The sequence below is a fragment of the Indicator indicator genome, chromosome 10 (assembly GCF_027791375.1).
Source record: "Indicator indicator isolate 239-I01 chromosome 10, UM_Iind_1.1, whole genome shotgun sequence".
Classification (NCBI taxonomy): Eukaryota; Metazoa; Chordata; class Aves; order Piciformes; family Indicatoridae; genus Indicator; species Indicator indicator.
The window spans coordinates 25,094,640-25,119,770 of NC_072019.1; the positions used below are offsets into that span (position 1 = coordinate 25,094,640).

Sequence of the window (25,131 nt, forward strand, 5' to 3'; positions counted from 1 at the left end):
CTGCTTCTCAGCTGATTAAACTCTGTTCTGATTACTGTTAGAAGAAATGGGAGTAAAGATGTCAGAACTCTACTTCAGACCTTTAATCCTAGTCAAGCAACAGGCAGATCAAGTGGAATAGCACAAAAGAGAGGATCTAACAAGGAATGAAAAATAATTTTAATACATAAATAAATCTAGAGAGGGGTAAAAATAGACCTCAAAAGACTAGGGCTATTTCTATTCTTTGATGGTCTCTATAATCACTGCTGTGTTCACAGGTATGTATTTGTTAGGCTTAACAATGATATTAAGAGAGCTCGTGGCAACTTAACGCTTCAGCAGTGATTTCTGCATTTCTGCTACCACAGAATCATAGAATTGCTTCAGTTGGAAGGGACTTTAGAGATCATTCACTCCAACCTCCTCACCACGGGCAGGGTTGCCTCACAACTAGACTCAGTTGCTCAAGGCCTCGTCCAACCTCACCTTGGACACCCCCAGGGACAAGGCATCCACAACCTCCCTGTGTGTATTCCAGAGACTCACCACCCTCATACTGAAGAGCTTATTCCTAAAATCCAGTCTACACCTACTCTTCCTCAGCTTAAAATCATTTCCCCTTGTCCTGTTGCTAGACACCCTTAGGAAAAGTCCCTCTCCAGCCTTCCTGTAGGATCGCTTCAAGTATTGGAAGGCAGCTATAAGCTTTCCCTAGATTCTTCTCTTTTCTAAGCAGAACAACTCCAGCTCCCTCAGCCTATCCTCTTAGCAGAGGTGCTCCAGCCCTTGGATCAGTTTCTACTATCCACTCTCCTATGTCAGGTATGCCTGACATGCTGGCCAGAATACCTGGGGAATGAGTGTCTGGTCCTTGATGAAGAGGAGAATGCTGATGTTTAGAAGCTCATGGATTCCATTGTACTCCAGAAGAACAAAATCATGTACTGCAACTGAACTGTAGACAGTCATTATCTGTCAACTTCATTTTTAGCAACCAATATTAAAAAAAGAAAAAAAGGCAGCCTAAGTAAGTGCTTAATGAACACCAAGATAGATGAAACCAAGATTTAAACGCTATGGTTGCCTTTTTTCTGAATGCACAACCATGACTTCTTAAAATTCCATTAATACTTAAAAGTACATAAAGTCAAAAGGTATTGCTGAACTTCTAAATAACCATGATACTACACTAAGATTTATCATGCAATTAAAAACATATATTGCATAACTAATAACAACAACAACCACCACAAAAAAAACCCCAAACTGACAAAGAGAAGGGTAACAGGTATCTCTATAAACTAGAGCAACCCCAGAAGCTGTATCAAATTACAGTGAAAACAAAGATCCCTACCAGATCAGTTTTTAAATCAGTTTATTCACTGTGCATGGCAATAATCTGCATCTACCAAAGTGTCTCGTTTATCATCATTGTGGTTTTTGCAGTCATGCATAGCTCTTGATCATGTTCATCTAATAAAGCTCCAGAAAAAAAAAAAAAAAAGTGGGAGTTTTTGGTTTGTTTGGGGTTTTCTGGACTGGTTTCCACCACACTTGCCAGCAACATATATTTTGTTCCTGTTAATCAACAGGTGAAGTTGGCTGAAAAACAAAAATATCCTTTGTTTCTCATCTATAGAACACAGAGAGCAAACACAGGGGTTTGTAACACAGGACCTACATTAATAATGATCTGCTGGTGCAACAGAATTCACTCAGAGAGAAAAAGCTGCTTCAGCTATGAAGAAAGATAGCACAGCATTTCCACACTTATTCTGTCATAACTCATGTCTCAGAGGATTAAATCAGCTCAAACTTTTTCTAAGACCTAGTTACAGGGGTTAAATAGGATAGAGGCTCCAAGCTATTTTGTTTTAAACTGAATAACTCACTTGTTCAAGTCTACAGTTTTGTAAACTTGATGACATTTAAGAGGCACAGTAGTAAGAAAAAACAGCAGCAGCATTATGTACTTTTTTTTTTGATGGAAAGACCTCTATTAACCACACTGTAAAAATAAAAGAGTCTGGACTCTGTTTGTTAAGCAAGATAGAAGACTAAAATTATGTAGACAGCAAATGGTAGCTGTGCACATGTAGGTACTCCATAAATATAAAATAAAGATGTCTTATAAGAACATGGATAAGTAGACCCTGCAAAGAAAATAAGAAAAACGAACCAGCTGAAGAACAAGTTATTAAGGCAAGATCTGTTCCAGGCTGTTCTTCCTCAATGACAGTCCTCTTTGAGAGAGGATCAGGTCTCTATGGTTATGCAAACATTCACAGATATTAAATTTTTTAGTCTTTCCAAACGGGGATCATTTGATCATCCAAAGCAACCTGTGTGACTGATATATAGTAATTAAAAACATGTATTACTCTTAAAACAAGAACAGGTATGTTTTATCTATTCATGAGTTATAAAATACAAATACATCATGTCTGGTTCAGAAAATTTCTTCAGTTTCCAATGACCTGTTTCTGAGGGTGCTACCAGGCAAGTGCACTCCCCATGCTCACATTGTACATCCACAAGCGTCCCTGCTAGGTACTGGGTACCACAGCTGCAACAGACATTTGCCTGTTCTGATGCTATCATTACTTAAAAAATTGCAATAGAGATAGATTATAGAGAATAGAAAATTACAGAGGGTTCATAAGAATTTTCCCAAAGCCAAGAATCTTAGGTGTGTCTCAGTGCTAGCCACACACAAACTTTACCACAGCGCTATTCAAACTTGGAACAGAGGAATAGAAGAAACAAAACAATTACTGTTTCAATAACAACATTCAAAAAACTAGCTGGACCACAATTTATTTTAGCAATTTCTAACCCAAATTTAGTTACTAATGTCAACATTTTGTTTAGAAATATCAGTCATATAGCCAGGAATTGAAACAGCTTCTTTAAGACATATTCAGCACTATGTGACCTGATCGAATTGAACCTGCCTTGGACCAGACTGACATCCAGAAACCACCTCCCATTTCAAGCACTCTGTGACTCTATCATCCAACACTATACACAATCCTGTTCATTTAAAAGTATAAGAAAACAGGAATATGATATAATACTGGACTGATGAGGGCCAACTACAAAGGTTCAAAGTAACAATACTTTTTTTTGTGTTTGTTTTAGCAGCAAGCTTCCAAATTACAGTATCAAAATACATGAAATCCAACTTTCCTGTTTCCTGAAAACGTAGCAATCTGGTTAATGAAAAGTCACCAAATTCATTAATAGTTTGAACAACCCAGAAATGATGCACTATTCTACAAATAGACTGAAACTATTTAAGTGCTTCAAGAACATTGAGAAGCAAACTATGAAACTTAAAACTTTCCCTCAAGGGAATATTAATTTTAATAGATTAGTCAGTCACATTTGGTCATAACTATCTTTCATGAGTACAAAACTGTTTTGGAGAGAAAACCAAGAACCACCATTTCTTAACAATCAGATGAAGCAGCACTGTTGATGGCTCCTCTCAAAATACACAATTGTAATACGAAGCATTTTAAATTAAGCACATCTTACAGTCACTCTCATTCCAGGGTCCTATGAATAATTATGGTATTTCAGATATGAGAACATGAAACTCCATAGTTTAATATGCTCAGTATCTATCACTAAGTTTGAAGACAGACTGGATTTGCCAATATTATTTAAAAGCAGAGCTTTACATATACTGACAGTATGTTCAAACAAGGCACCAATTAGCTCCTCTCCAAGAACTCTAGATGGGAGGTACTTTTTTTTTCTTCTTCTTCATTTCCAGCATTTAAAAGTGATGTTTAGATAAATTATCTGAAGCCTTAAAAGCAGGCCCAGGTAAAAGTGCAGTTAAAGGCTTCTGCAGTGGGTAAAGTGGGAGAAGATCTTGTTCTGTGGCCACCTCTTGTTCTCTCTCCTTTCCAATCTCCGTATCACACAATGGGTTTGGCCCAGATAGAGACCCAACCCCAGGTATAGATACTACAAAACTTTCCCCATTCAAGCTTCTACTCCAATGAAGAGCAAGGCCTTTTACAAAGCATGATATAAAATCAGCTTTCCAAAACAGGATATTAGAAACCACACCTCTAAGCAAAAGAAGAAAGCAAGTCCAAGCAGCAAAATGCTGGAAGAACAACCCTTTCAGAAGGGGCTAGAGAGATGTAAACCCTGTGCACATCTGAAAGCTGCTTGAGTCTCATTGAGATAAAAAACATTACCAGTCAAGAACAACTAGCAGACATGAATGTAACACCAGTCTACATACAAAACCTCCCTACAGAAGGAGATTGCACGAAAAAACATACTGTGGTTTTGAGTTCTGCAGAACAAAAAAGTGCTAACCTATATTTTGGAAATATCAGCCAGTATTCCTCTGTTCTATCAATCCATCCACTTAAGATCTGTTGAATTTAAACAAGGCCAGGCTGGATGAGGCTCTGGCCAGTCTGATCCAGTGTGAGGTGTCCCTGCCCATGGCAGGGGGGTTGGAACTAGATGATCCTTGTGGTCCCTTCCAACCCTGACTGATTATATGATTCTAAATTAAACATGCTAAAAGTGTAATAAAATATACTAAAAGGCCCTCATTCAGCAATCCATAATACACTAGAAAAAATATTTCTTATGTTGTGCATTTTATTATGTATTTCTGCAGCATCAAAACCTCTGTTTACAATTTTAATTCCATTGCAACTAATGATGCTTCTAATTTGGGCTAAATATTCTATTTTCCCCTGAAAGACAATATTCTTGTCGCTTTCACATGATAAATTGCTTATCCTGAAGATGTAAAATCCATTATTTTATTTTATACTCAAACAAAATAAATGGATGAAACTCCAAACACTCTGCACAATGGGGAGCAAAAAAAAAAAAAAAACCAAACCCAACCAACAAACAAACAAAAATCCAGAGCTGAACAAATGTTATCCAAGGAGGAAAACCAAATAAATTAATGATAAGGGATAAAGAAAAGCATTAGTGAGACAAAACAAGCATGAAAGGGCCAAAAAAGCAAAAGTGAATTTGAAATTGCTTCCAAACTATAAATCTGTGTGGCAAAAGGAACACACTCTCATATACAACAGTGCAGCATAACAGGAGAAGCACAAAGATTTATTGGTTCCTTTTGAGCACAGAAGTATTTCTTACAATGAAATCAACCTGCAGCATTCTGCTATATACTTAAGACTTCAGTGGCAACAGTAAATGCTTTGAAACCATGTTCCCCTAATAATTTTCTTCTTGGTAACTACTAATTTGTATTTTCAACTTAAATGATGGGTAATGCCTGATGTAGACCTGTCAAAACATTTGTTCTAACCTGCTGGTACTGTGATTTCAGGAAATTGAAGTTAAGTAAGGCTATGCATAGATTTTACTTGTGATCAGCTTACAGCAATGAAAAAGTAGTAAATTTGGGGGAAAACAGCAGAAGCCTTACTGACTGATGCTGACAAAAACATACTGCAAGTATCAGTCAAATATTGCAGTCAATCTGGATTCATAAACTAAGGGTTTACAGAAATGAGCTGTAATAGAATCACCTCTTTCTGCCCTAAAACAGTGCATTATGCGATTCCCAAGCCAAGCAACATGGCTTCTGTGCAGCTTTATGCAACTATCAAATCCTGCCTGTTACAAGCAAACCTGTGTTATTCCAAACAAGAAATTCCATAAAACCTTCAGCAGAAATACCAATTATTCTAGACCAGAGGCTTTTTACAAACAAGATAGACTATCACCTTCCTAGATACACAGCTATTTTGAAACCATTACTTTAACAAGCAACAACTGCTATGAGATTGATTTATAAAGAAATATATATTATTTGGTTTGGATTTTTAAATGAATGCAATAATATTTGAAGTGAAAAATTACTAATTGTGCCCCAGTAGTAACAGAAACAACTTCTACCTTTGTTATCTTTGGCAGGCTTCTCAAGACAAAGCAATGAGTCAGCTTTTTCCTGTAGCTTGTGTTCTACTTGCTGGCGTTTCCCCAGCTTTGCAAGTCTCAAAGTATTTCCAAAGTGCTAGACGTGAAGTTACACCCACAAAGTTTTTACAGAATGCAACATTTGTCCCCGTCGTGGTTAAAATTTAACCAAAAGCTGTAATTGAACTACAATGAAATGTCTTCTATGCATTCTGCTTTATTTCAGCTTGCTTTCTTTACAACAAATATACTGCAGGAAAAGCTGCAGAACAATAGAATCTCTAATAAAGCAAAAAAAAAAAAATAGCATTTCATCAAAAAATGCCACAAGAGTATATAAATACAGATGATTCACTTCATCAGCAAGAGAGCACGCGTTGAAATAGTTTACAATTAGCACTCTAGATGCGGTTTCCCATTTTTCCCTATTTCTTTGGTGGCTTCAGCAAACTTTTTCCTGTAGTTCTTACAACATGCACTAGGAAGCCTTTCAACAGTTACGATATACTCCTAGAATCCTAGGGGGGTGGGGGGCAAACAACACATTTTGCACAGTTCTTTAATTTTATATTGTCACTGTATAATTCCTGAAAAGAAAGGGTGGGGCAGGGAAGTACAATCTTAATAAATTTATAACTGGATGCATTTTCCACATCTAATGAAAAAAGAATAATGTGAACACAGATTTATGAGAGGTTTATGGATCTGCATCTATCTGAGCTGAAGCTCTATTTCAGCAGGAATAAAGGAAAATAACCTACTCTGGACTGCCCACTCAAAAATCATTGATACAGAAACGGAGAGGAGTAGACCATGATGTAGCTTCTACTTTGATACACATATATGTATCTTGGCTGTAGTCATTAACATCACAACTTTTTACACTTTCCAGATTAACAGAAAGGAATGCTTGTGTTTGATATCAAAACATATTTTGTTACTCCTTAAAACATTAAGCTAGACAGCAGGAGAGTCAGATAAAACAAAAGCCATGCCTGAAAAAATATCTATGCACTGAACTCCCACATTTCTCCCCTTCTCATTTTATGTAATTGTGAGTGACAAAACTAAAATGTGTACATTGCTGATCGCTACCCCACGACAGCAAACCTTTTTTTCAGTCTTAGAAAAAAACCTAAATATATTTTTTAAGACCACTCGTTGTTGTAACATACCAGATCTTAGCAAATATTGCAAGGGACAACAATCTCGAGATGCAAGATAATTCAAAAGATCCTAGAAGCATTGCCTACAGACTAAAGCCCCTTCACTGGAGAGCTGTAATAGCATGTAATATCTTATGCAACATTTTTCAAATTACCCTAACTATAGTCATCAGGCTGCCTAGTGACTAATCCCTAACAAAATAATAATTATGGAAGATTTAGCTTAGTAGTTTAGAAACCAGAAAATCCCAAGCCAAAGGATGCAACCCGAAACTTGTCTCATAATTTCTCCTTACACCTCTTGAGAGTCTATGCTATACTGCTGGCACTGCAGCAAACCAGGTCTTGTAGAAGACCTAGGAAGAGCTTATTTAGATAAAATTAGGCCAAAACTGTTAAGATATTCAATGGTATTGTAAATAAATGCTTTTTTAAAATACTCCGATTTGAAAGCCTGATGGGTTTAGATGGATCCTATCTTCTGGGGTAAGGTCTTTCACAATTAAGATTCACTTGCAAAATAGTCATGGCATTGACAGAGAAGCTGGTTTTTAGATTAAATAATTGGCTTCACTTTTTCCCTACTCATACATTCCCAGCATGACTGCATGACAAGACTAATCACCTGTCAAACCTGTTTACAAGATGTATGCAATTTTCAGTTCAACCAAACTAATATACTACAAACTGCTTACAAATACCTCATTATCTGCCACTTCACTCTTAGTATATTCTAGAAACGCGCTCTGAAATTTAAAAGTCTCAGGACAAATTAATGCTAAGCAAGCTTCATAGAAATTGCCAATACAGAGTTAATAGCTTCTGAAAGCAAGCATTTGTAAAACATAACGCAGGCAGGTAATGCACACACACAGCTACAGAAATACTGTCAGGCACTACACTCAGGTGCCACTTTTTGGTTATTCTCAAAACACAAAACTCTCTATAACAAGAAACAAAACTCTTTTTCCATGAACAGAAATCTAAGTTTATTAGCCACATTGCTTCTTTGATCACTGTGCAAGAAATACTTAAATGAAAAGGCATCTTTCTTAAGTAACTAAATCCCATCTCTTATTTGGAAAGGAGAGACACAGTTTAGTTCTTTACAGTATTGACAGCAAATACATTATCACAACCACTCTATTATCCTCCAGGGAATTTTTCTATTACAAAAACAGATATCCATGGTTTTAAAACAAAATTAACTGTTTTAGATCAGCCTAGTCTAAAAAACTACCCACAGCAGTACAAGTTAACCAGTATATTTGCTAAAATTCTAAAGAGGTGAAAGATACAGATGTCTTCACAGATACTGAAGAATTATTCCAGTTTAGCAGGAACAAAAAGGTGTTCATCTAGAAGACATTTTGCCCAAGCTACAGCAGTTTTACCCTCTAGGAAAGATAAATTACCCTGTTACACTTTCCTTCAATCAGCAATGTGAGAATTAGTCATTTCTGATGAATCAACAAAAATGCAAAGCGTATGTGAAAGAGCACAAAAGCTATGACTGTTAACTGGCTTAAAAAACAAAACAAGAAAAAAAAAACACAAAAACAAACCCAAAAAAACTAACTACTTGAGAACTATCTGGTTTTTCATCCTCCCAAAAGGCAGCCTTCAAATTGAAGGATAAAATAAATTCATGTATTTAACTCTAATTCATGGTTTCCATAAAGCTGCAAATTGGACATCTCTTGGCCTCAACCCATTTAAACATGGTAGACCAAAATGAGCCCTAAATACAGTTAGTCATCTACTAAATAAATATTTTTATCACATTAGTATTTTAGCAGTGCCTTGAAAATAGGAGATAAGAACAGCACTGCACAGCACCATTTTTCCACAATGAAAGCTCAAGTCTTTCCAACATCTGAGGCTGTCAAGACCTTTATTCTGTGAAATAAGCACCGCATTTCAGCAGAGGAGCAATTTAAAGAAATTAAAACTGTTTTCACCAAATTTCCAAACAATCTTTCTCAGACAAGAGTTTGCCCTGATAAAGAGAGACAGTAATTTCCGCAGGCATAGAGGTAAAAGAGTTTGTATTTCTTAGCCACTCACTTTCCTTAGGACCAAAAAAAGAGAAATGTTGAAATAAACTGAAGAAATCAAGTGTCCCTCTAGGTCTAGTACAAAATTCAACTATTATTTGTTGAGGTAAAGTATATTTTAAGGCTGTTGAGGTTTTTTTGTACCTGCATAGTTCCAGGAAAGATCCGTGGGAAACCAATAAAGTTTTAGAAACGCTTAATTTCAAATATATCTCCACAGACAAGCCAGAGACTATCCCTTTCCCTTCTCTCTCTTTCTTTATAGGGGGTACACTGAAAAACTTGAAATTCTTTAATATTTACACAGTATCAGCATCTACAGCACTGATTACAGTTTTCATGGGTTTCTTGAGAAGAGTCACAAGATATGGCAATGTTAACACAATCCAAGCAGTGTTTCTCAACTTCTTTGGAGAGAGCAAAGGGTCAGCCAAATAAGAAAACAAATCCAAAGACCACCTAAGTTATTTGGAGAAAAAAAATAATTTAAGAGGCCAACCTATGTAATAAAATAATAATTCTATGCAAAACAATCCAAAGTTTAGAACACACAAGTTAGGCATTTTCTACTTTTATTCTCCCTTTAGTACATTTGTTTCCTTGCTTGCATGTGTCGGAATGTGTACATGACATTTTTATTGGGATTGGCTCCATGTTTTGTTTTTTCTTTAAACTGTAGTTGCTCTGTTGACCACTTTCTGATGTCTAACAGACCACTTGAAGGGAACAGATCAAGGCTGATGCAGGGACAAGAAATTCAATTTGTGTCTGTGCCCTTGTTGAAGTCATGTGAAATGACTGTCACAGTGGCAATGTGTTAACACTTTCCTACATCATCTGAGGTATCAGCTATTGCCTTATTAAAGGTCTCAAAGCAGTTTGGATTTGGTAAGACCATGAAGACTAGGCTACCTTGCTGCTAGCAGAGGTAATCTTCCATCTGTGAAGCACACTAATGAAGTGACAAAGCAGCACTCTTATTCTACAAGAAAAGAACCTTATTTCCTCTGCCTCTGCATGTATTATATTAGAGGTGGTATTCTGTTTTACATTTAGTAGACTAATGTGCATAGAGCTATGTGGAAAGCCATACCATGCTTACAACTGCCTATAGATCTGCACATTTCATATGGTCTTCAATGCAGAAAACACACAAAAAGAAAATACCTGTTTTACTCAAGATGAAGGCATTCAAAAGTATATAAAACTAATTTACCAAAAAGCCTTGGGTTTTTGTTTTGGGGGATTTTGGGTGTTTGTTTGTTTGTTGGGGGGGGTATTTTTTATGATTTAGCTGGCCTTCTTTGCTACCACCCAGCTGCATGAAATACACAGCATGCATCTGAGCTTACTCAACGACACAAAAAACTTTGGGAGCCACCAGAAGCTGGAAATACAAAGAATGAGAAATCAAACAATTTTTTGTGAGCAGGAATTGCAAATTTAACACAAAGTACATTAAAGATTTCCCCAGGGGATTTCCATAACCTTTGGTAAAACAGAAGTTTACATACAATTCAACTGTGTCCTACTAGGAGAGATTAATGCTGCAGTTGGACATACAAGAAACCTGCATCTCTTGGTGAACAGGCACCATGCCCATAGGATGTCTGCTCCTGCTCATCCACCAACATTATGTGTCATTACCTAACTCAAAGCTTCCTTCGTTAGCTCTGCTGGCAGCAGGGTTCTGAATGCCGTCCAAGCAACTCAGTGCAGTCACAGCCAGCATAAACTAACTGACCTGACAGTAACTCATTCAACAGGACACCCAGATTCAGAAAAGGACACCTGTCTAAAATGAAACTAGAAAAGCTCCTTAAAAAAAAAAAAAAAAAACAAACTGGGATATAAACTTCTTGTTCCCACAGGCAGATGTGACTGTTCATTTGGCCACAGTGAGAATGTTACTCATACGTAGATAATCCCACATTTCTAACAGTGAAAATCCCTCAAATCTAGTTCTAATGAGAGAAGCACATCATGAACTTCTCACTAGCTCCATAATGAATGCTATCAAATGAGTGCCAGTATGCAACTCTGCAGTGAAAAAAAACAGGTCAACAATACAGGATAAAAGGGGACAATGAGATGAACACAATCACCATGATGTGCTGTCCTGGTTCTGCAGTCACTGAAATACAGCCCACTTGGAATGAAACAAGAGAGCTGCTAAACCTATGACAATATTGTCCCACATTTAAGGAAAATAAATGGTCATGTGCCAAACTTAAATTAATCACCTAGTTTCTGGAGGCAGACTAGTTCAAATAGATCAAAAACATGTACAATGAGATATCACATTAAAGCTTTTGCAAGGCAAATCAGTTAGAAAAGGAGACAAAAGACATCAGTGTATTAGTTTTTAACCAACTTGTACTGAAATTTACTACACATTATAACAAAGGAACTAAGTTAAAGGCTAGAAAACAATGAAATATACAAGTAATGGACTGCTGACAAGTGTCAAGAGCCAGTGGCCCATTTTCTACCTAGGAATCCCATCTGAAGAGGCACCTCCAACAGAAATAAAAAAGAACAATTGCTCAGCCCCTAGCTCAGATGAGTTTTAAATGTTTTTTCTCTAGTTCTGTCTTTCCAAAAGAGAAAATTACATAGAAGTAAATATCAATGTACAATCAAAATGAGCACTTATATTAAAAAAAAAACAAGAAAAATCCCCAAAACAAACAAAATTCTTCCCCCCCCAAAATACCCCAACTGACAAATAATGACTATTTTTAAGAGACTTGAAACAGCAAGATCCAAAACCCGCTCATCTTCAGCATAAGTTATCCATTCAGAAGAAAAGACTACAGTTGAGAGTTGAAGTTTTATAAAAACAGATGTTCCAAATATAGGGTTTCTCTTTCCAAGGTACAGAAATGCTTTTTATAAGCTGACTCTTGAAAGTTGTGTACAAGCATACTAGAAAGGTACAAAGGTAATTTTAGGAAAGTATTTTGAATTTTTTTTTTAAATAATCATTATACATATCTTTGTAGTGAAATGAATATGGGATTACACCCTCCCTTTATTTTGATGGAATTTGTTTTCTTAAAGTGATGTTGAGCAGTACCTGCATTACAATGTCTATTGAAAAGGCATGAAACAGGAGTAACAACAGAGATGGTCATTCAGGGAAAAGTAGAAAATTAAGTGTGCTGAATTCTGCTTTTCATTCAAAAAACCTGTTCTGATTACCAGTACTGGACATACAGCCATGCTATGTATAAAGGATTTGAGTGTTTCATTGAATCTGTGAAAGATACAGGAAACCAGGTTTCATGTGCAGATGCAAGCAAAGAGTTATCACCTATATAATGACCTCATATATAGGTCATATACACTCATATATGAAGGCCCATATAGCATAAGATCGAGATGATTAGAGAATCTTGCAAGGTATCCTTTATTTTAGATATTTAGCATCATCAGAAACATTTCTACAGACACATAGTTGGGATTTTTCACACTTTTATTGTTTTTACTCAAAAGTTAAAAATACATTTATAGTGTCATTCTCACCCTCAAATGGCAAAACAGAAGGTTATAGTTTAAATGGCAAGCTATGAAACCATCAGACTTTACAATGAACACAAACTCCTAACTTCTGCTTCCTCAGATATTAAAAATGATTGCAAATTGACAGGGCTCAAAGCAGTGACAGCCAGGAAATACCATATCAGCAATCCCGGCAGGCTTAAGAGAGTTGGATTCATTTATTGCAGAAGAGTTTCATAAAGATGAAGGCCTGAAGAGATCATTATATTATTTATGGTGATCTTCTGTATCTCACACATCATCTGAAACATTTCATTGTCCAGCCCGTAATAAACCCCATAATTAGACTACAGTGTTCTAAACCAGGAAATAACCTGAACTGCTATATATATGCAACAGACCACCACAAAGGCAAGTCATATGCAAGTGTGAGGAACTGATTGATGGCAAGATTAGACTTCATAATCCCACCAAGTAATTCATATGCTGTTACTGCATACAAATTCCTCTGCAGCACTCTGATGATCAATTTGATTCTGAGCACTTGAACAAAGCCTAGCAACCAAACATTTATGAAAGACAGTTTCCTATACCACTTCAAACAGCTGCAAACACAACTTGAACACTGTAAGACATATACGACTCTGAGACACTTAAATCTGATTTGTTTAGTTCCAAGTCAAAGATGAAATTAATGGCAGTTTATACTGTCTTAAAGTATCCCATAGAGAGGAACAGACATGAAGACTTCTAATTGGGGACAGTCATCTTTAAATGTTCAAAAATGGGACACTGAGGTTTCAGTTCTGAACTGAAAAGATAAAAGAATTCAGATGAATTTTTAACAAAAAACATAAACTGCTAATAGAAAAACTCAACCAAGAAAGGAGTCCCTTACACTTTGCTCAGGTTTGGCCTTGTTTAAAGGTGAGAATAAATGTCCAAAAGACACAAAAGACTGTAATACTCACTGAAGTAGCAGGAGAAACACTGGTGATATTTTAACCCTTGATACTAAAATCTAGTAGCAAGACCAGAGAAGACAAAGTATGGAGAAAGTAAGCAGCAGGAATATTGCATCAGTGCAAACAGAGAAATCCTCAAAAAAACTTGAACAAAAACACAGTGCTTGCAGAATGACACTAGAAACTTATTTTGTGAACTATAACCTCTGCTCTGTCTGTGCATTCTGATGTACTTCTCTTGTTCAGCCTAGGTCAGTAACTGTTTCACTGTTTCTGTTTTGGAATCCTTCTGCTTTCCAGCTCACCAAGACTACTTGTTCTTGGTTGTTTTGGCTGAAGTCCCAGAGAAATAGCAACGCCCTTGAGTTGAGTCTCCTAGAGCTCAAGAACAACAGGTGCTCAAGGGAATCTTCAACCTGGGTCCCTAGCACAGCCTGAAACAGTGCACAACTGTTTTCCCCAAACAGGAAAATTTAACTGGGACAGAAATATTCTGAATGAAGAGCAATAAATCAGTGTGTCCAGACAAGAATTTCCTTAACTTACCTTTTTTGGAGTTTTCCTTAATGTTGCAGAAGTGCCCCTAAACTTAAGTTAACCACATCCTAATGGGACTTGCTTAGCTCTCTACTTCACATTACCCTGGGTGCCTCACAGCAGCTTTCTGACCAAAGAGCTCTGATTTTATTACAAAATCATGAAAGTCAAGGAATCCACATTTAGAAAAAACAACACCCCCCTGCCCCGAAGCACCCTGAGTATCTGTATGACTGTATTTTACTACTACTACAGGTCATATTTCTCCAAAATTTGAACTTGAAATAAGCCTTTGAATAAGACAAACAAATAAAAGTAAAATTAGAGAAGACATTGATGATGATCCTCCCATTTACAGCTAAGAGGCTGGTGTTTATTTGGAAAAGAAAAAAAAAAAAAAACAGAAGGGGGAAGAAATCAAAGAGATTACAGTTTAAAGGAAGATTATTTGTTTTTTAATTAAGTTTGTAGTATTTTACAGTTCTAAACCTTAAGAAAATGGATTAATAGTTTCTTTATTTATCCTGATAATCCTATGGGTAGTCTTAAAATATCTAAGACTGATTTTGTTTGTTTTATTGGTTTCTTCCTATTTGTCTGCGTATCGAACCTTGTTACAAACTAGGAGATAGGGTTTTTTAGGACAAGTTTGGTTAGGGTTTTTTGTTTGTGTTTAACTGTGCCTGAATAACATCAAATCTAAAAAAGGTATGGTCTTAACCTCTGACTCAATTCTGCATAGCAACTAACAATAGAAGAGCAACTATCTCATTTTTAAACTAAAAGCATATGAAAGACTGAGTAAGTTGGTTTCCCTTCCGTTTCTCTCACAGGCATCTAAATCCTCAAAAATCTTGCATGTAGTCTAAAAATGCTACCCTTAGTAATGCTACTTACAAAATTATGCACCAAAAAAGGAAACTAAACACAAATGAAACACGGATTTAAAGGAAAAGAAACAAACCAGAAAGGCATGATGACAATCAGAGCATGCCAGGGTATATACAACTCAATATTCTGTTAACTTGGCAATGAGGCTTTAACAGACCAGAAAGAGGCTGCATCTAACCTGCTTGCCTCAGCCATAAAAGGCACAATCAGATTTGAAATAAAGATAACAGCTGTCTCAACAAGATAGCACATCACTGTTACACTAAGTTGATCTATGAAGTCATTTTCTTAGAATACTTACCACTAAATCCCAGTTATTTTGTTCAAGCAACGTTATAGCTTCATCAATATTTTCAATACCAGTACAGGCCTAAAAAGAAAAAGAAGCAGTAAACGGAATTAAAAGCATTAATCAAAATCAGAGTATTAATATTTACAGTGCAATTAATTTCACCAAAATGACAGGAATGGGATTAGTATTTCATTTCTGTTAGAAAAAAAGGTAACCCAGAAATCAGATTTCAAATTTTAAACATCGATCATTTGAACAGAATTCTTTGTTCCACCAGAGGATTCCTGTATAACCTTGAGCAAGCCACCTAGGGAAGCAAGACAAAGCAGTTATTTGTAAAATTAGGACAATAGTGCTATCCCATGAAGGTGTTTTGAAAATCCTGCATTCAAACCTATTAAATACTCATACTACCTCAAAAGGGAGCACAGAATCACAGAATGTTAAGGATTGGAAGGGACTTCCAGAGATCATCAAGTCCAACCCCCCTGCCAAAGTAGGATCACCTAGGGCAGGCTGCACAGGAACACATCCAAGCAGGTTTTGAAAGTCTTCAGAGAACTACTTAGCACTTAAAATTAAGTTTGAGGTGGATTAATTATTTTGTCTAAAGCCAGAAATATATAGAAACCTTTCTGCCTTCATCATCATCCTATACTCCTCTTCTCTCTGGGTCATTCCCCAGTGTAGCATAAGGGGAAAAGACTGTGGCAAGAAGGAATTTTTCATCATTTAATTGCCAGCTTACTACGGTATGAAGCAATGAGCATCCCTTGTGAAACTACTTTAAGTGAAGACAATATAATGAAACATTTACAATGTTTTCCTTTCAGAAAAAAACATCCCTGTGTGTTGCTCCAGCCTATAGTCAGGCTTGACCTAGTTCAAGAAACCTAAAACACAACAGCATTTTTAAATTAGTGATAACAAATGGTATTGTACATTGAGCTTAACTCCAAATACAAAGCAGCACCTGTACTCAGCAAAAACCTCAATGCAACATCCTGCATACTTTTTTTGATACCCATACAACTATTACAACTATTCAACTTCAGCAGGCAGAGCATTTCTATTCGTTCTGCCATATTTTTACTAGCATTCATACTGAAAGATATCAGATGTATTTCACCAGAGGGGGAAAATGGAAACAGTTACATTTCTTTCTGGAATTTATCTTTCATCCCAATCAAAGCTAGGCTCTGTATTCAAGCACACAAGAGGAGTTCAGACTTTTATGAGATCTGAAACACAATCATATTCTTTCTGCTCTACCACACAGTTATATAAAGAGAAGTTTATGTAAAGTTTATATAAAGTACAGTTTAAAAATCCAACCTTTTAGGAGTAATAACACAGAGTTAGAAAGCAGCAGCAAACAGATCAGTTTTCCTGATTCCTGAGACACATAAGCCTGTTTTTCCTTTGTGTGATAAGAAAAAAAAATTAGGCCAGGCATAAAACCAGACACTTTTTGTCTCCAAAGCCATAAAAAGCCATCAGGTCATACATTTTCCATGCTCTGACTTTTCTCCCCATTTATGACAGCAAAGAGAAGAAAAGTAGAATAGAAATTGCAGAGACATTCACAGCCAATTATCTCTTCCCAAATTCAATGCTGAGAATTTGCATGCTTAGGAAGCATTACAAGCTATATGTCTACACAAAATGGACCAGTCTGGAGGACCATGAGGATCACAAGAAGCCATTTCAGAGGTTTTGTTTTGTTTTGTTTTTGTTTTTGTTTTTTTTGCCTGCAGAGGGTAGATAGTGGGTTCTATTGATCCACAATGCTCTCATGGCCAGATTGATTCTCTCTGGAACAAGAGAAAATTTCTTCCATTGCTCAAAGCATGAGCAATGTGTTAATACCGAATTTCACACAGGAGTGCTAAATATTTTTGAAAAATACAGTTTTCCTCCAAGAGCATCATTTGGCCTTCTCTTCCATTACTTCTCACAGTTACTTCTGAGATTAAAAATGATACAACGCCTTAACATACTTCCAAGCAAATACAAAGGTTATATACACTTACATCAGGTAAGCTTGAGTACAGGACTTGAGCTTATTTCTGAAATCACAGGAGGGTTCATACTTCCATAAACTTGCCACTGAAATTGATGTCAAGAGCTCTGCTGCAAAGTACTCCTATTTTGAGAAAAGCTTTTACAGTCTAAGGCTCTGCTTACAGAGAAGTGAAACACTTAATCTGGTCACTGCATAAATAAAGAGTTGCTATTTCTCATTTATCAGCACTGCAAACTCTCTGTGACCTTCCTAAGAATTAAATTGTTTTCCAACCTACAATAAGAATCTGACCATTAATGTATTATTTTCAACCCTGGGCTGTGCAAAGTTGAGAAGGTACCTAGAATTCGGGGCTCAAACAGCAACTTCAGTTGCCCTCCCCTCCTATCATTCCTTGCAGCTTTCCATATGGACACTCTCAGCCCATACTAACCACAAACCAGTTCAGCTTACTTTGGCATACTTTTGAGATAAACTAAACAAAATTAGCTCACCTTTCTGCCAGAGCAGACTGAAAGGAGTTACCTCATCACAGCAGAGGCAGAGTAATTAAGCAACTAATTCACTTGTATGTCTGCATCCTTCCTAAATCATCTTGTTGATGATTTACAATCTAAAATAGAACCCTGCTTTTGCTCACTTAGCAATGCTGAGTCACTGGGTAATGAGAATGGATAGGTGTAAACACTGACTAAGGAAAAAAAAAAAAAAAAAATTAAACTCACCAGAATTCTTAATACCCAAGAAAAGCAGTTTTGTTAAATATTCTCAGACTATTTTTACAGTCTCTTTTAACATTTGATTTAGAGGGAGTTCTAAAACTAAAATTTCACTTTTCAGATGGACTGGTTTTGCTAGAAAATAAACATTCCTGAATGACAACAATGAATCAATGAGTGGTACTTATCAACCTAACCACAAAACAGACATTTCACGATCTCCCTCAACATCCTGTTAATGTCATAGTTCCAGCAAACTAAGTAAGATTGTTCAGAATAATATTTCAATATTCAGACACTACCACATATAAATCCCTGCTGCAAGTCACAATCTAACAGTAACACTAAAACATAAACCCACTAAAAATTAAAGTCTGCTTACTTTTAACTGCATCATGTTATGCAAGATAAATTCAAGAAAATCATCTGGTTTGCATGTCCTTTATTTTCCTTAAGAAATTAAGCACACAAGACAGGTAGACCCTCACTGGCAAGCATGACACGATATCAAGGACTCTGTAGCAGCAGACTAGCCCCCAAACAACCTGACCTGCTTCTGCCTTTGTTTTCTGTAGAGAAACACACAGAGAAAACCAGCAGGTTCTGTGAGCAGCAACATAAACCCATGAGGAACCAGACTTCCTTAGTCTCTCTTCCCTAATTGCAAGGGCTGACTTAAGCTTTTCCTATGGCTGGAATATTTATAGAAGCTTCTTTTGATGGACTTCTTTCCATGTTAACTGGCTGTACTTTCACTAAATCTGGAATAATTTAATTGGTGTGAGTTCAGAGGCACCATAAGGCTATTTGCCTTACTTAGGTGGGCAGGGTTTACTTACAAGACAAAGACTTTTTGCTTGTTTTTATCTCTTTCATTCTAACCAAGCAAGAAGCAAGCAAACAAACAAACAAACAAACAAAAAAAACTGAGAAAGAAAAAAGTTACATTTTTGCAGAGAGGAAAAAAAAAATTCAAATATATCAAATTAGATGATCTCCAAAGACACAACAACACACCTCTGTTACTAAGCAAGGGAAGTGATTCTAGTCGAGAAGAAATGTCATTTCTGTGGGGTTTTTTTGTATTCACAAGTATTACTCAGTTTTATTTTCATGGGAGAATTAAAAGCATTAAATACTTTAGATTAAAATTCCTATCAGAATACTACTAACTCTTAATTCAGTCAACAACCAGGGCATTCTCTAAGTCATCACACTGAAAGAAACAAACCACCACAGTAAAGGTAAAACCTTCAAGGCTCACCGATTTCCAAACCTTTACACATCAGAAAGAGACAAAATAAAATTTTTCGAAGGACAAAGGGGAAGAAAAGATAGAACAAGGTCACAGAATGGTAGGGATCGGAAGGCATCTCTGGAGATTAACTAATCCACCCCCTGGTTTTAGTTCTTCCTTCTCCTCCTCTCTGCATTTTTCCCCTTCACAGCAGCTCCAGTGACTGTACAGTCTTCTGTTTTCTTTTCAGACCACACAAGAGGAAAATGAATGTTAAGATGGAAAAACTATTGCATTGCACTAAAAGCATAAAATAAGATTCTGAAAATAAACTTATTGAATGTCAAAACAACTTTCTCAGCACCCTGCTTTTTCACACCAGGTAGGTGTTTCCACCAGGCAGATTTAGATTTGCACATAATAAAATTTCAGAGTGCTACTGTGAAAGTTTTTCAGGTAGCTTCACAGATTAACTATCACCTTGGTGATGGAAATCTTACTCTTGCAGAGATTCACAGCTAACCATTAGGGGTCCTATTTAACTGGCACTGTAACCATAAGCACTGTTACATAAAACCAACAAAGTAGTCACCAAAGAAGCAATTCAGTAGGAGAAAATCTGGGGGACAGACACACTTCACAGCATTTAAGACAGACTTAGGATGTGCTTCCAGAAAGCTATAGTGCAGGATGACAGACTTGGCCTTCTAAATCCCTTGCAGGGTGGTCTGACCCCAGCAGCCCTAACAGCTGGATCTGGGTTTTGAGACCTTCTGTGACCTGCCCCCCCTCCACTTCAAGAGCACAGACTTTAGCCTACCTCCACATCACAGGAAAGCAGCTGACTTTCCCCATCTGGCAGCAGCTGCTGTTGAAAATGCTCCTCCAGCACCTGCTGCAGAGATCCAGGCAGTTGTTTCACAGCGAAGCTGGAAGAGACAACTGCAGCTCCTAACACAGAGTTAGGCTGTTACTTCTGCAAAAGCCAGGAAAGCAACAGACAGCTGCTGCTGACTCAAACACAGAGTCAGGCTACTGTTGCCCCGACAGATAGTGGGTGGCAGTTGCTGCACAGAAGCTGGGAGCAAATGGTATTTGGCAGCAAGGCAGAATTTATCTCACCTGTGGCACCATTCCCTTTCTCTCCAAGGCAAAATGCAGCAGTCACAAGTATCCAGAAGACCACATTCAGACTAACAGCCCGTAGCTGGATATGGAGGACTTAGAAGTTTGCCCCTCTTGACTTCTTTGTTAAAAATGCATATTTCCTCTGACTACCAACAGCAGCTATGTTTTCTCCAAATGAGGACTATCTAAGCTAACCCAAACTAGGTTTCAGTCTAGAACATTTTGCACAACAGGTTCAGGCCCATTAAAATCAGGCAAACAGATGGCTGTGAATTATACTCTCTCCTGTAAAAGTCAGATGGAGGGAAAAAAAAAAAAAAAGAAATCCCACTTTGTGCCTAAATAATCTCCACAGGCACACTGAAGTTAGCATCCTCAGCTGCAGCCTCCTGCAGTAATCAGAGCAGACACAAATACAGGTACCATATTCAGTCCACATAATCAAAAGAGCAAAACTGGAGCCAGCCACAGCTCCAAGTACCCAGAACAGCAACAAATTTAGACAACTGATCTTCAGGGTAAAGTCATACCAGTTGTCAGCTACAGACTTTTTTCTTCACGCCAATATCTCACCCATCTGTCTCAAAATAAGACTAAGCTACTGTGATTCAGGCTGATGCTTAGTCCTCAGACACTGAAACAGCTGATACAGACTCTCCTGTGCTGGATCAAAAATGGAAAAGGGCTTTCCCTCATCAGCATTTATTTTGCAACTGCAGCTCAGTTCATCTTTTTAATATTTATACAAAAAATGCCCAAAGAAACAATTACACAAAGGCACCAAGAAATTCAACAGGTGAGATCACCTAGTTAGAAAAGCTTTCACCTTTCTGGGATCTCCTGAAAACCCCAGGAAGACAGCATTAATGCATCTCCATCCACTGCAACTGCGCAGACAGCACCCTAGGGAAATGCTCACTTTTGAAAAGTACTCAATAGATGTTTATCACTAAATACAGCAATACAGCTAGGGCTAACTCTGATCCATAAAGGTACATTTTGAAAAGAAATCAAAAACACTGTCAAAGCATAAATATTGTTAAAGTCAATTCACTACCCTTTCAGTAACTTACTCTTCAAAAGGTAAGAGAGAGTAGGAGCATGGAATATTCTTTTGGGGTACAGGCTCCTAGCCTGTTCAGAAGGATGGCTGAATTCTGCAAGTCAGCAGCTTCAAAACATAATATACACAAAATAAATACATATACTATTAAGAATGAGGTATAGGAAAGGGTATTACTCATCTCCTTGCATACTTCCCCTGCAATATAACCAAAGTTTAGTTTACCCTTTTTTTCAGCTCTTCAGTTACAACCAGACAGATCAGTTCACAGATATACTCCAGCTTCCTCTCAGGTTTTGCATATCTCCAAAGAGAGTCTAGAGTCTCCCTCAGCAACTTGTTCCAGTGCTTCAGCACCTTCCCTGGGGAATTTTGCTTCCTTATATTTAATTATAATTTCCCTTTCTGCAACCCATATCCATTGCCTCTCATCCTTGGACTGTGCAATTCCAAGAGAAATTTGATTCTATGTTGTTTGCTATCACCCACAGTATAGCTGAGACAGCAACTAGACCTGCCCTCAACCTTCCCTTGCAAGCTACACAAACCCAGCTCCCTTAACCTCACCTTTCACACAACACACTCCAGCCTCTTCCTCTGCAAGGCAGTCCTCCATGGGACTTGCTCCACTTTGTCAATGGAGGGACTGATACTGGACACAGTATTCCTGATAGTAATGGTCTCACAGGTACTATATAGAGAGAAAGAATGGCCTCCCTCAGTCTCCTGGCATACTGCAGCAACTATGTGGCTACTACTTCTACTAGACAAATCTGTAATTCTCTTCCTAAGAATTCCTAATAAAAATCAGGTTTCTGGATGTAGGATTATTAAAGAACCCAACCCCTAGTTTATCATTTCTAAAGTGAAACATAGTGCCTTGCTTTCTTTCCCCATCCCTTATGAGGAGAATGGCTCGGTTATCAAAGTTTACAGTCTATAAAGCATCCAAGGACAGCTCCAAATTCTATCTGCTAGAAGACTACTGAAACCCAGAAAACTTTAGGACACTAATTCACCTATAACATATTAGTAAGAGAAGATTTTATTGGCAATTCACACACACACTGTGGCGATGGCAATTACTCCAAAGCAACTGAAACAGAGCATAGCACTTCTTCCCTAAAAGCAGGTAAAGTTAAGCCAATATGCTCAGCCAAGCATGTAAAGGCTTTAGTACTATAATATCAGATTTAGGATCCATGCATAACTCCCCCATCTGGACTATCAGATTCAGTACATTCAGACACAACTAAGAGTTTTTGGTACCTCAGCTCTTTTCTCTCGAGTCCCACCTGTCTCAGGACCACCTCCACAGCCTGCAAGTCCAGCTACATCCATGTATGTGCCTCTGTGGCATCTCCTATCATTCTAACTTAGCAACAACTCTACTGACTGTTCTTATTATGAGTCATCCGTGGTTATTAAATTAACTTTTACTCCTTTCTGTTTCAGACTAACACTTAAAAAAACCCAACCATCCAGGCACATCGACTGGGACACCAACCAAGAAGTCACCTACTGCAAGCATCTAAATGAAAAGGTAAGAATGCTTCTTGATTTTTTACATAATTCAGGAGACCCTCTGGTAAAAATTAGGCAGAGTCACCTGCCGTTTGCTTAGGAAACAGCTAATCCACTTACCAGTATCAGAAATTAAGAAAGTGTTTAGGGAAATATGCCAGGCTAAAGTTCTGCCCAATGCATGTCAACTCCCACCCCCAACTGTACACAAGCTTCCACCTTCTACTATTCAAGCACCACCTTCAGCAAAAAGATGAAGGAAGCATTAGTCACTTTATACCAGAGGAATAGAGGGTAAAAAACAGTACATATATATATATATATATATATATATATGGCTATATTTCTGAAGGTCACAGAAGACAATTCTACCTATGAGCTACCAAGCAGACAAGAGTGAACTTTGCCCATGCTCTGAGATGACTGCAAGCCTTCTGAACTAAGCAAGCAGAGTACAAAGTCTAAACTGGTAGCATGAAGCTCTAACCACTTCCTAGCAGAACTAGCTTACTTGACACCACACTAACCACTTTCAAATGGTTTCCAGCAGACTTTGCACACTCTCAAGAATCTTGAGCAAGTTCTGCTTCCAGAATATCATGAAGGCACATCCCTAGGAAGCCCATGAGCTGAGCCAAGACATGAACTCTAGCTTCCCAAACCCCATGCTAACACTCTAGCATTTAAGCCACATGTACTACATACAAAGGGCAGTGGTCAAACTGAATTAAAAACCAAACCAAAACACAAGTCAGTACCCATTAATTAGTACTCTGCACTACTAAACCCATTTGTCTTTCCTGAGGACTGAAGACAGCCTTTACCCAACAACTACAACAAGTTTTAATTAGGATAATCCAATTTTTTTTTTGTTTAATACTTTAATAAAAGTATCTCCAAATGCAAAACCTCCAATATTTCCCAAATCACAGATATTTTGCTCTTACAGTACCTTATACATTATCACATGAGAAGAAAAACTGGTGGAAAAAGAATCACAGGCATCAAACACTTGCTTACTGGATATGTGCAGTCATCTCCTCTTCATTGACTCAAAATCTTAAAAACAACTAAAGAACAAATAAAAGCCACTTTCTAGATAAGCACAAAGAGGAAGAATACTAATCCACACAAAAAATATTTACTCAACATTCCACAAACACTTAGGGTTTTTTTGGTAAAGAACAGGACTACAAGGAACAGAAATATTCTTCAAAACCTGGAAATGGTATCCAAAATAGTGAATCAGAACAACAAATCTCAAATCCCAGCCAAACACAGGCCATGCCATAAAGCAGGCCAACAAGGACTGCAGAAAAAAAATCATTTCTCTAAAGACATAAAAAAAATCATATAAGCTTTTAAAGGCATTAAGACAAGGAATGCTTGTCAGCCTGCCAGTAAGCTTGTAAGACCAAAGGAAGAAGAGACTAAAGAGGTATTCAAAAAAAAGTAAGGGCATACCAAAAAAGCTGAATTAATTCTATGTGTCATACTCACTACAAAAGAACCTAGGGACCATCCCACAAGAAAGTTGCTCTTTACAGAGAAAGTGTCACAGAACAAACCACCAGGACCAGATGATAGTCCCCAAAATGTTAAAAGGATTTTAAATACTAACGTTTCATGGCAGACTGCCCTTTAAATCCCCTTTAAGTAAAAGTTAAATCAATCTCACATTCCCACAGTGATGATTGATTCGGTATGGTGAATTTTACTGAAGTGTAAACCAGAAGGGGTTAAGATGTCTACAGTTCAGACAAATTTGGCTTCTATACCATAACAAACAGCAGAAATTCCCACAAAGTATATAGACTAGAATTAGCATGCACATGAATCACGGAATGTCAGGGGTTGGAAGGGACCTCTCGTAGTTCCTTGTTCCTAACCCAGTCCAACTGCCTTGTCAAAGCAGCATCACCTACAGCAGGTCACACAGGAACACATCCAGGCAGGTTTTGAATGTCTCCAGGGAAGGAGACACCACAACCTCTCTGAGCAGCCTGTTCCAGTGCTCTGTCACCTTCACGGTGAAAAAGTTTTTCCTTACATTTACATGGAACCTCCTATGCTCCAACTTAACCCCACTGCCCCTTGTCCTGT

At 37.5% G+C, this 25,131-nt stretch overlaps 1 protein-coding gene across 1 annotated transcript in view; it reads right to left on the reverse strand.

Moving 5' to 3' along the window:
* The window catches only part of FAF1 (Fas associated factor 1), a 163,161-nt gene that overhangs the window by 130,297 nt on the left and 7,733 nt on the right, over positions 1-25,131 (reverse strand). Inside the window, exon 2 of the mRNA XM_054384300.1 lies at positions 15,341-15,409. Within this exon, the coding sequence (XP_054240275.1) occupies positions 15,341-15,409 (69 nt within the window). The remainder of the gene's footprint in view (positions 1-15,340; positions 15,410-25,131) is intronic.